Source organism: Sardina pilchardus, chromosome 2 (genome assembly GCF_963854185.1).
Source record: "Sardina pilchardus chromosome 2, fSarPil1.1, whole genome shotgun sequence".
Classification (NCBI taxonomy): Eukaryota; Metazoa; Chordata; class Actinopteri; order Clupeiformes; family Clupeidae; genus Sardina; species Sardina pilchardus.
The window spans coordinates 31,099,860-31,112,480 of record NC_084995.1 but is presented as its reverse complement, the minus strand read 5'-3'; the positions used below and the strand labels follow the sequence as shown (position 1 = coordinate 31,112,480).

Below are 12,621 nucleotides of genomic sequence, written 5' to 3'. Positions count from 1 at the left end.
ACTTCTAATAAATAAATAAAACCTGTTAACTTTCCAATGTCTCCAACAGCTGTATGTTGTCAGTTTCGATTGATCAGAAATTCAATTAATTTGGTGGGCATTTCATTCCTCTTTAAGTCAACAAAACTTCACTTGTTGACCAACTCACTTGACAAAACAATTTAAAAGAATATTAAATAATAATTTTATTGTGTAAAGAACCTACTAAAAATAGTATTATTGACTTTTATTCTTCAGGTTATTGGCTGTAATTTCAAGATTTCAAAAAACACATGAAAAACTACAGAGTTCATCCTAAATAAATCTAAATTCACTGGCCAAGAGTATGAAATCACAATATAAAATGCAACCAGAAATTCACTTCTATATCCTATATATATAATCCTATAATGCATTTTGCTAAGTATCACATTACAAGGCTGATTTCATTTCACAAGGCTGTCATCATCGTCTGGTTCAATTACACTGCCCTATTCTTGTCTTACAGTTAATGTAACATTGAGTGTGCGTTCTAGTCAAGTTACATGTATTGTTGCAAGCTTGTGAAAATCCTGTCTACCTTAAAAATGTTTTTTTTATTTAACAACTTTGTAAGGTCAATTTGTCGTTTACAATATTATCTATCTTGACCAAACGATTCATTTGGTTTAATGTCCTTGTTCAGTAGCTTAACTCCTTTTCTGTTCAGTTATAAATTAAAATATGACATTAATTAAAATATGATACGAAATGGCTATCATCAATGCTATTGCCCTTGGCATTTATAAAGAAGGCCTTCTGTGGTTGATATTCCCTAACGTATACAGTAGGCCAGAGCCATATAAAGAGAGGCACTGATCATCAATTCTATCTTCATTGTAGAAAATGCACCAGCCATAAAAGATGGGGATGTTCTTGACATCTGACACTGACATTTGCTCTTTTCTGATGCATTGTCCTTGTACCAGTTCCAATGTGGAACATTGGTGTACATAAATACATGGATAAGGACTCAAGATTTCCAGATACCAAAATACCACTGTAATTGTGGTCACTCGCAGCCAAAATACCAATGTAATCGTAATGACCACATAGAATTGTGCTTCTGAAATAAATGCTGTACGCTTCAATGGAGGAGCTTCAGCTTAACACTTGAGATTTGTATGCATGAGCTTTATTGATCATCATTTCTCTCTTCAAATGCTGTAGAGACTCCATTGTACAGTACATAGATATCCATCCATCCATTGAGCCCTCAGGCTATACTCTTGTAACAGAAATTCTACTGAGAACAATCCCATACTGCCCCAGCATCGCCTCGTCCCAGTAAACATGTCCAAGCTCCTCAGAGCTCAGCTTCCTGACCTGACTGACTGTTTGTTGTGTGCGCCATCAGATGCATGATTACCAACGATCAGTTGTAGAGCATTGAGCACTGAGACCTCGATGCAGAGGCGAACTGTCTCCTCTTGTTAGTGCATTTTTCCATCGTCTCTTTGTTCACTCAAACGGCCTGTCCCACTGATGTGCAACCCGATGCCGTTTCATTTCATCTCATCGTCTCTTCTCCACCCGTTGTTGGAACCCTGGTCTCCCCTCCCTGCTGCGGACCCTCGCTGTGTTCCACTTCCTCCTGTGCGGCGGTGCCTGGCCTCTTTACACACTCTGTGAGCTCCCAGCTGCCTTCAGCCTTTCCCCGTATCCGTACAGAACCGTGGCGGCGATGACCAGCACCGTGCCAAGGAAGAACAAACTGTAACAGAAGACATTGCATATTTAGCTTGGACACACATGTGAGCTGGGTGAAGTACAATTCGAGTTCTGTTCGGACAGTCTGTACAACAGTCCTAGAGGGCTTTTGGTAGGGAGGTGACAGGATGTGCTAAGCTTCTCTTGAGATGTTCCTAGTGTGCTTGTACCTGGTAGGATCAAAGTCCGCGAGCCAGAGGTAAGAGATGAAACAGGACAAAATTATTGAGAACGGTGCGGCAAAGCTCTTCAAAATGTTGTCTGCATATTTGATTACAGTTGCAATGACCAAACCACCAAAAGCCTGTCAACAGAAAAAAAAGAATCAAACATTACAGTAAGAAGTAATGTTAAAATTCTCTTTAAATATTACGAAACAGCAAAATAACATACCTGTAACAGAACAACTGTCCATGTGAGTCTGTTGTATCCCCGGAACATACTGGACTCTCTGACAGCCTCTCCATCATGAACAAACATGACCATCAGACCAAAGATGAGCCCGGATAAACCTGAGTAGACATAGAGATATGAGTGCATGTTGATAATACGTTCCTTGTGTGTGTGTGTGTGTGTGTGTGTGTGTGTATGTTTGTGCGCATTTGGGTGTATGTAAGAAAGAGAGAGAAAGAGAAAGACAGAACATGAATATACTGAAAAGGAGCAGAACATTTACATAACTAGTACCCCTAAGTCATTAAGAATACAAACTGAAAAAAGTAGTTTATTCAAAGCCACTTGTATTTCCACTGTGGGGGGTTGCCTGTGTTTTGTTCAAAGTATAACTCAGTCGCTCTACAAAAGACACTTAATTAAAAGCAAATGTCAATGACTAACCCAACTGGATGTTCCGGATCCATACACTTTGTGTGGTCTCCTTGAGAATTTTCTCAAAGTAAACACCAGCAAAGCCACTGGAGCAGCACGCGGCCAGAACAGCCAACACTCCAACCAGCTGGGAGCTGGACGAGGCCTCTGTTTGCTCGGGAGTTCCTGGTGCCTCGGCTGGCCACTGAGGAGGCACCAGGATCCAGGATATATATGTACACACACACACACACACACACACACACACACACACACACACACACACACACACACACACACACACACACACACACACACACACACACACACATTCATAATTCATAATTCATATTCAATTTAATTCTAATTACACAGCACATTCACAATTTATATACAAATCTCTGGGAAAATGTATCATGGCTAATGCATCATAATTCAGGTTAAACAGATGCACATTAGTGACATTTACCTGGACAAGAACAATCCCAGCCATCAGGACGAGCAGAGAAAGCCACTGGTAGATCCCCAGTCTCTTCCCTAGCATGGACATGGAGAACAGCGCTGTGGTCAAGATCTTCAGCTGATAGGTTACCTGGTACACAAACAATATGTGTGTGTGAGTGTGTGTGTGTGTGTGCGTGTACAGTATGTATGTGTGTGTGTGCCTGTTGGTGTACCACTCTCCAAGACGTGTACCACTCTCATAATGTACTGTTTGATATACATGTAATTTGTGTTCCACAGAAAGCCTCTCACAAGCATAATGACTTATGAAGACAAACAACTAGGCCTACATATAGTTTCTTTACCTGGTAAGTGGCAGCGTCCAGGTTGGAGAGGGCGACGTAGAGCAAGTTATTTTGGAATGTGTAGATGCCAGATGGAATTGCGAGCTTGAGGGTTTCTTTGGGCTTGTTCACGATCTCCTCCCTCAACACATGATTCAAAGCCCTCCAGCTAAATTCTAGAGAACAAAAACAAACAAACAAACAAACAAAACAAGTTGAGATCTGGAGTACAATCAGCAGAAACTGTTCGACAAAACTGTTGTAATTGTTGTAAAATGATGTTGTTAAAGGAGACTTCAACATTTACATCATTTTAAATAGCACAAACAAGCAGAACCCTCCCTGGAGACAAACACCACAACAACTTTGTAGCCAGCAGCTAAGATCATCGAATGCATTATCCCTGAAATGAAAAGAGCAATCTAAAGCTTACAGGAAAAGCTCCGAGACATGATGGGCCAAAAGGCAGAACGGCATCCACTGAGGCTGGTAAGCAGAGGGCGGTAAGCACTTACTATGGTCCCTGAAGATGAGAAAAATGCAGGCCAGTATCTTAAACATCTCGGCCGACACCACTGCGGATGAGGCCAGGTAGCGCGGGCCGTCTTCCTTGAGAGTGCGAGAATAGCGCATGGTCAGCACCAGCGTCGTGTTCTGCAGCACGAGGACCCCCAGGGAGATGTACTTCAGCTTTGTCGGTGGGGTAACCGCAGGTGACGGAGACATCTCTTCGCTTTCATACGCTGGCAAAGAGCTGGACTCTTGTCGGCTGAGCTGCACAAGATACAAAAAAAAAACAGCAGAAGATCAGCATGAGGGGCAGGAGATCAGAGCAGTGTCAGATCCATTACAGCAGTTGATATGGAGAAGACAGTGAAATCCAGAGGACAGAAATAATGCAGTAGAAATCTCTGCACAGGGCAGGGATCATTCGGGTGTGCAAAGAGAGAAGGAACAGATGTTCAGCCAGTGTGTACCACATCTTCTCCTGAGGCACAAGTCTTAGGTGACCTTAGGCTGTTTACATGTAATGACTCACCTTCTACAAACACAATCTGAATGTCACCAGCTTAGCTGTGTGCTCTAGGCTGTGCCTATCTGTGCTTCTTTGAGATACAGAGATATTTTGGCGTATTATTTTGGGCAAGCATTCAGATGAACCCTGTATGCCTAAAACCTTTCAGAACATTGTCAAATTACTGAAAAGTTACTTGAAAACTTGTTTTAGGCTCTTTATCATTCACTCATAAATAATGTAAAGCAATACCAAAAGTATCGTGTAAATCTGAAATATGTAATGTACTTGAATATTTCAGATCTAAAGTATTTTAATTGTATACTAACTTTCAACAATTAACTATTTTAGCAAACATGGTTTATTATTCTCATGCCCAATGGGAACTGTATTACTGAGAACTATGACTACATTGAAATATTAATCCATTAGAATTCAAATGACACTGAACAAAGAACAACTCTCTCTCTCTCTCTCCGCATACTGAGTCTTTACCTCATCGTTGGGGCTGGACGACCAGAGCTTGCATCTGGGCAAGCCCTGCTTTTCCATCTAGAGAACTGGCAACAACTTCTTCAGTCCTCTTCCATCTTAGAGCTCACTGAAGTGACAATGTGGGTGTGTGTATGCTCATAGATGTGTGTGTGTGTGTGTGTGTGTGTGTGTGTGTGTGTGTGTGTGTGTGTGTGTGTGTGTGTGTATAGTGTACAAGGCTTGGCTGTGTTTAAAGCTGCTACCACTGTAAGAACCACTCCCTTGTGCAAGAAGCCGGATAGTCAGAAGGATATTGTATAATTTCGAAATAGCCCTTAAAGGTATAGCTGTTTGTTTAAGCTTTGTGAGAGGATTGTTGAACTCTGAACTCTCCTCAAAGCCCCCAACTACACTCTTAAAGTTCTCAAAACACATTAATTTCGTCATGTTTGAGGACAGGATGGTATGAACAGTGACTAATAAGCCAGGTGTCTTTCATCAAAAAGACTTGGCTGTGGCTGTGTATGGCTCAAAGAGGTGTAATATGTGACACACTTGATGATCACTTCTGTGTCTACAAACCTAAATTTGCCATGGATACCTCCAGATGGTTGGATTTCTGTCTCGGAACAAGGTTGACTAATTAAGACTCCCAAGTCTTTAGGGAAGTTGAGTAGTCAGGAGAGTTTTGGGGATGACTTCTGGATAGCATTTAGAATGAATACGGAGTTAAGTCAAGCCAGGTGGAGGGAGCATAGAGTGCTCCTTATGTGGCCCAACCCCAGCCACGTCTGCTGGGAGAGCCACCCGCACAATCCCCCCTCTGTGCTCTAGAAGCCACTCTCAGCCAGGCAGCTCTCCCCACCTTAGCGGCCGTCCCACCATGCTTCAAGGGTGCACTCCTAAACTACAGCTTTGCACTACCATACTACATTACCTATGATCACGTAACGCATGATGCATTGTACACAAAACCGCTGTTATGTGAATGCAATCGCAGAAAGATTGCACTTGCCAGTGATGATCGAAGGATAACGTGTTCAAAGAGCCCTACAGTATGTCACTGAACAGTTCCATCGCTGCAGGTAATGCAGCAAGGCAGCCTCCTCACTCCTGGTGTAAAAACTACACTCTTCTGCTGTCAGGCATGCACAGCTGACGCATTTATTATTAATTATTAATAAATGCGCGGCCGTATTTATTAGGCGCCTGTATCTGCCAAAATAAATGTACTATCTGCCCAGAGAAATAAAGCCCAATTTACGGACATTCTCAATTAGATGAGAACAACAGGTGGCTGTAGCCTTTATTCCGTCAGAAACAGATTTTCATTCAAATGAACTGAATTTGAACTAGTTCAAAATTAAAGATGATGAACTATGAACGTGAACAGTTCACTTTGCACGTGTGTGAACTGAACTTTTAACTAGTTACTGAAGAGTGTGAACGTGCACAACACTGATCACTTTATAACAGATTCATAACAAATTAATTCAGTGGCTATGACTGATTTCACTTCGGCATAGTTATTCTCTTCATCAATTGGCCTATCCTGATTGTTTAAATTATATGAAGTAATTTATCATCAAATAACCAAAGCTTTCATTAAAGGTTAACCTTCATAATATGTCTGCATCACCAGACAGAGGCAGTCAAAGGAGGTCTAAGAGCTGTCCCGTATATTCTAAATGTCCGTGCCAATTTTATAAAAAGCTAACGTTAAGGTTAGATTGGTCAAATCTGAGCCACATCTGATAATGACTCTTTCATATTAATGGGACAACAAAACAAACCAAGATCACACAGAGCATCATGTTATAAAATAATATTCAAATAGACCCCTTACCTACTAGATCTAAAGAGGCTTCTTGAAATGTATGTTTAACGGAGACAGAGACCTGAGAAGCACAAATCCGAGTTCTGCTGGGGTCTTCTCAATATAGTTGACAAACAGATTTCCATTGACACTAGTCAAGTTTAGGGTCGTATAATCGGTCGTAACCTACCTGAACAACTGGAGAATGTTCGGTGATGCACCTCTCCCCTCACGTCACGCCGACGGCGCTACAGGAATAAGTCACCTATGGTAATTGAAGTCTGTCCATACCGAGTGTCCTCTGTCCGTGATGTGGATATGTTGGTCTTCACTCGACAATAAGAATGTATGTGTCATATTTCAACTCGTCGGAGTTTCTGCTCACCTTCGATGCTGAAAAACCTGTCTAGCGGCATCTAGTGGTGCCAGTCCACATCAGACACAGCGCAAAATCTAGGAAAGCTAGAAAAGCAAGGAAACCAAGAAAGTCCAGAAAGTCCAGATATTGTTGCGAAAGTCGAGAACATTTTTATTTGGGCATTTTCATGTTTTGCTCTGCTTTCTTAATTTTGCCCTGCTGTGGCCTGATTACCAAAGTTTGATTGAGAAACTCACATAAACGCAGTTTATCCACCTCTGAAATTTCATTTGTAGGCCTACACTCATCAACATTCTAGGAAGCATTTAATACCACTGTTATGTTATAAATAGGCCTATTAGACAATAACCTCCACCTTCATCAAACATGCTCTGAATGGCCTGTTTAAAAACCCAATAGCGCATGGCACAGTCCTTGCGTGATCACAGAATTCATAGTTCGCCTCTAATTTTACCACTAGGCCTAGGCCTACACCTCTGTTTCCGACGGACATTGTAAATGAGCCCATATTACATTATATTTGGCTGACGCTTTTTTAACTAAAGTGACTATATGAAAGAAGCGGAGATTCATGTGCGTGTTGACTGTTCATCCCTGTTCAACACCGGAGATTCATCATATGCGTCAGTGTCCATCACCTTGACAGCCTTTCTTGACGCTCAACATAGCTGCGCCATTTATCTGAAACTGCGCGCACAATGCGCTATTGATGATTACAAACATTGAACATCCTCCTTCATGCCTCATGCCACCTTCATGACCCCGGCATCATCATGCTCTCTCCCTCTCTCTACCCTGTAGGCTACTCTGAATGCACTAAAGAAAAACATTACAATTGTGAGTGAAAAACGTTTATATCGTGATTGACAGCTAACAATTTCAAAGAAATCAAGAAATAGCCAGTGACTAACCTTTTGTAGGCCCTGGCCTGTTTTTTGTTTTGCAGATGGACTAGCTTTCACTGAAAATGTTTGTTCCGTGCAATGACGGGCCAATGACAAAATATTTGTCTCCACAATTAGGCCTACAGAATCAGAATCAGCCTCAGGTTTGCTGCAAGGAATTTGACTCCGGTTAACTTTGCTTTCGAAGTACAACACTCAAATAAATAAAACATAAAATAATTAAAAAAAACCAGAACAGTATAGAATGAAGGGCAGTTAAATAAGTCTTTGTATTAGAATACATACAGACTGTACATTTGCAAATAAATAGACACGGGTGGGATAGAGTAATGCAATTGTTCACGGCTGGGAATGTCCCCCTCAGCCCTATTGTCCTTGTCAAGATTGCCATGGTCGTGCACACCTCAACAGTCACAAGCAAGATGCAATATACCATTGAAAAGAGGATGGGAATAGTGCAATATCAGTATAGACTGAGGTTTAAGATTAAATAATGCAAGGCAGTTCAGTGCAATGTGTCAATAATATTGTGCAATTGTAATATTGTGAAGTGCACATGAGTTAAGAGCAGAACAGCTTGATTGCCTTTGTTCAGTGTATGGGTGCTATTTCTGAGTGTTCAACAGCTTGAGGGAAGAAGCTGTCTTTGTATCAGCTGGTTTTGGTGAACAGTACCCTGTATCATCTTCCAGAGGGAAGGAGGGCAATTTGTGACCAGGATGTGAGGGGTCTGAGATTGTTGCTGCCCTTTTTGACAGGTCCTGGACAGGAGGTCAGCTCCAATAATCTCTCTGATTTGTATCTCTGCAGCCCTAATATTCTGTTGCAGTCTGGCCCTGTCCCATTTGGTGGCTGACCCAAACCAGATAGTAATGGAGGTGCAGATGACAGACTGAATGATGGCTGAGTAGAAGTGGTCAGCAGCTCCTAGTTGTCTCAGGAAGTATAACCTCTGCAGGGCCTTTTTCTGGATAGCGTGGGGAGACCATTTTAGATCCTGTGAAATGGTGATTCCAGGAACCTATAAAGAAATCCATATTGGACACTGTGTCATTCTGAATGGCGGGGGCAGGGGTGCTTCTCCTACAGCCCACTGTCATCTCCACGGTCTTCTTATTCCAGCGCAAAATGAGTGTAATGTTAGCCTCAGAGACAAACATATACCACACTGGCCTACTGCTTGCATGAAAACATTAAGACATCACCATAGATCATCCATGTTATCCGTGACTACACCTGCCTATGATTTTGCGTTGTTTTTTCTCAAAAATGGCAACACCCAAGGTCACCTGTAAATGAGTGTTTGTGTGTATGTGTATGTGTGTGTGTGTGTGTGTGTGTGTGTGTGTGTGTGTGTGTGTGTGTGCCCCTACCCTCTTCATAGTCTTCACAGCGGCCATCCTCCATCTCACTGGACACAGTTTGCCAACTGGTGTCCAGATCATATATAGAACTGATGGCAAGCTGTTCAATCTGCACCGTTTCAAAGCCAAGTCCAAGCTTTCCTCCACATCCATCATGGAGCTGCAGTACGCAGATGACAATGCTATTGTAGCCCACACAGAAGAAGACCTCCAGCATACCTTAAATGCCTTTGCCAAGGCCTACTGACTACTTGGCCTAACAATAAACATCAAGAAGACCAAGGTTCTCCATCAGCCTTCACCGGACATCTCTGCACCCTCGCCAAACATAATGATTAATGGTGAACAGCTTGAAAATGTAGATCACTTTCCGTATCTAGGAAGCCACCTCTCCTCAAAGGCTGACATTGACAGTGAAATACACCACCGTATCTGCTGTGCTAGTGGAGCCTTTGCAAAGCTTCGCAAGAGAGTCTTTGAAAACCCTGATCTTCTTGCAAGAACAAAGCTGCTGGTGTACAAGGCAGTCATCTTACCAACACTTCTATATGGAGCAGAGACCTGGACCACCTACAGCCGACATTTAAGAGCGCTGGAATCCTACCACCAAAGGTGCCTACGTAAGATCTTGCATATCAGTTGGGAAGAGAGGCGGACAAACATCAGCATACTTGAGGAGGCAAATACTGATAGTATCACCACCACCATCATGAAGCATCAGCTGAGATGGACAGGCCATGTAATACGCATGCCTGACACACGTCTCCCAAAGCAGGTCCTCTACTCTGAGCTCTCTGCTGGCAAGCGTGCACCCGGAGGACAGAAAAAGCGCTACAAGGACAACATCAGAAACAACCTGAAGAAATTCCATATCAACATATCCAACTGGGAAGATTTAGCTGAGCAAAGAACCACATGGAGAAACAGTCTACACACAGGTGCCACTCTACATGAGGACAATCTCCGACAGGCTGCTCAAATCAAGCGACAGCAAAGAAAGGAGAAAGTCACCACCAAACAGGCCCTTCCACACCCTACATCCAGTACCTCATACCCATGCCCACACTGCAGCAAAGTTTGTGGCTCCAGAATTGGCCTCTTCAGCCATCTGAAGATCCACAAAAAAGACCCCCCAGGAGCAGGAGGACCATCATACTCGACACCGAGTGATCGCCGATGATGATGATGTGTGTGTGTGTGTGTGTGCGTGCGTGCGTGCGTGCGTGCGTGTTTTATTACAGAGACAATGTCATTCCATTCAAGCAGAGTTCTTCACAGAGATTTTCTCAAACCACTTTAACAAAAATACTTTGTGAAACCAAAGATCACTGGAACAGGGCACTGTGTGATATCAGACATATCAGACATACACAAACATTGTCAAGAAGTTATTTAGAACACAAAAAAGAGAAAGAGGAGTTTGTGATTCATTCAGGGTTTCAAGTATACTTCACAATGATTTTCATTTGAGCTGTGTAGTCATACTGGTGTGTCTTTCATTTTGTTCACAATGAAACTCTTTCATAGCGTTGGCATTCTTACACGTTTTCCTTGTAGCGCAGCAGCAGTACACACACCATGGCAAGAGCTAACTGGAGTCAAAGACCTATAATGGTCAAGCCACCCTCGAGGTCCTGGAACCAGATAGGAAAGACTTCAAATGTAGCAACTAAAAAAAAAATGTAAAAAAAAATGGTGATCAGACAAGAGCACTGTTGAGGCTTCTGTAAATATTGTGAGCCTGATTTAACAAAACATCAAAGAAGGCTGCTCATGAGGGCTGCTCTAATGCGGATGTTTTTTTCCCCACTATGTCTTTCTCTGGGCAACTGGGCTCCTAGTTTAGTTTACAGCCCGCATCAATGGGGCATAAGCACTTGCTATGTTGCACACGAAGGCTGCTTTGTGCGTTGCTTTGGTTCGTTGTTGTAGCAGTAGTCATGTCATGTCCTGTTATGTTGTGTAATGGTCCGTGTATGCTTCGTTCATTTGATATTCAATTGAAGTATTCAAAAATGACTTGTTATTTCATTATGTGTTTATGAATGTGATACGAAGAAGCAATTAACGCTTTGTTTTTCAGACTTTCGATTTCGTGGTCAGATCAAAAGTAGAACATTTGAAAAAATGACTTAGGGACAAAATTGATTTTGATATTTATTTTTTTCCGATTGCTGTGACCCCGGAAATTATTTATTGACTTCCAGCTGCTGCTTCTGTCAGACCAGTCCGAATATAACTTTACCATAGGCTATACACAATTTAACCTAAAGACTAGGGTTAGCCTAGGCTATAGGCTATTTAAACGTCCCCTCAGCTGACAATCTAGGTTTTTCTTATTTGAATTGTTTGCTCTGCTTGTGAATGAAGTTGTGGTCCACTTTTTGCTAAAATAGCAGCCTATATTTCACATGTCTTCGTCCGAGTGGTTGTAGTAGGCTAGTGATGGCACAGAAAACTCCTGCAGCTGTTGTGAGCAACGCGAGCATGCGCAAAGAAACCAGTAGTTGGGGAAAAGCAGATATACAAATATGTAGCAGATATACAAATAAAATAAGATATACAATATAAAAGCAGATATACAAATATTTTACTGATGCATCAAAGCCTTCGATATCGAAGGCTTTGTGATGCATAACACCGGAAAACATAACAACGGGGCAATGCTACAGCGGACTTCAACTGCCACCTCGTGGCAATAAGTTGAAATACAATTCAATGTGCGTGAATTAAGTGGCCACTTCTAGGGAATTCCAATGTGCAAAAGAACCGCACTCACTAGTTCGTTGTCTTGTTTTTATTCTTTATTGTAGCACCATGCCTAAAAAACAGACGCGTTTCGGCGTCAAGCCGTCCTCAGTGTGTCAACCCACTGTAGCCAACTTCCATGCAATAACATCAGTGGCGGTTTTAGGTACGGGCGAACCGGGCGGTCGCCCGGGGCGGCATCTTGTATGGGGCGGCACGAGCGCTTAACCCTATGAGCCCGACTGACGCAAAGTGCGTCAAAAAACACTCATGGGGGCGCTCGTGGAGGATCTCGCCTGGGGAGTAATTCAGTCTAGAACCGCCACTGAATAACATGGCCTGAGGCTACTACAGACTAATCATTAGGCTACTTCTATAATCATGGAGCAACGATTTGGGCGAATGCAATGTTCAAGAAAACAGGCACGAGAAGGGAGATGATTTTCGGACGATTCAACAATGAAACTGAGTTGCGCAAAGTCGCGCAGTTTGTGGTTTGCCAGACAATATTTTCTGTCGCTAAAATTGCCAAAAGTCGCTAAAGCTAGCAACAAATAGCCTAGTCACTAAATTGGCAACACTGAGCACTGAAAGACC

General features: G+C 42.5%; 2 protein-coding genes across 6 annotated transcripts in view; one reads left to right on the top strand and one right to left on the bottom strand.

The window, feature by feature from the left end:
• Positions 1-37, top strand: part of fam78ba (family with sequence similarity 78 member Ba) — a 6,746-nt gene extending 6,709 nt beyond the window's left edge. For all 4 annotated transcript variants that reach the window (XM_062526696.1, XM_062526712.1, XM_062526704.1 and 1 more), the window contains one exon: positions 1-37. This exon is cut by the window's left edge. The gene's annotated coding sequence lies outside the window, so the exon portion shown is untranslated.
• Positions 38-1,020: 983 nt separating this feature from the next.
• On the bottom strand, positions 1,021-6,950 carry slc35a3b (solute carrier family 35 member A3b). Of its 2 annotated transcripts, none has more exons than XM_062555989.1 (8): positions 4,834-4,901; positions 3,839-4,097; positions 3,345-3,499; positions 3,005-3,127; positions 2,566-2,740; positions 2,122-2,240; positions 1,899-2,032; positions 1,021-1,732 (listed from the first exon to the last, which is right to left on the bottom strand). In XM_062555989.1, the coding sequence occupies exons 1-8, from the start codon at positions 4,888-4,890 to the stop codon at positions 1,636-1,638; spliced, it is 1,119 nt and encodes a 372-aa protein (XP_062411973.1). In that variant the 5' UTR covers positions 4,891-4,901; the 3' UTR covers positions 1,021-1,635. The 2 variants fall into 2 exon arrangements, with proteins under 2 accessions (XP_062411973.1, XP_062411982.1); XM_062555998.1 differs by lacking the exon at positions 4,834-4,901 and adding an exon at positions 6,819-6,950 and having other exon boundaries at positions 1,022-1,732.
• Between the last annotated feature and the right edge of the window lie 5,671 nt (positions 6,951-12,621).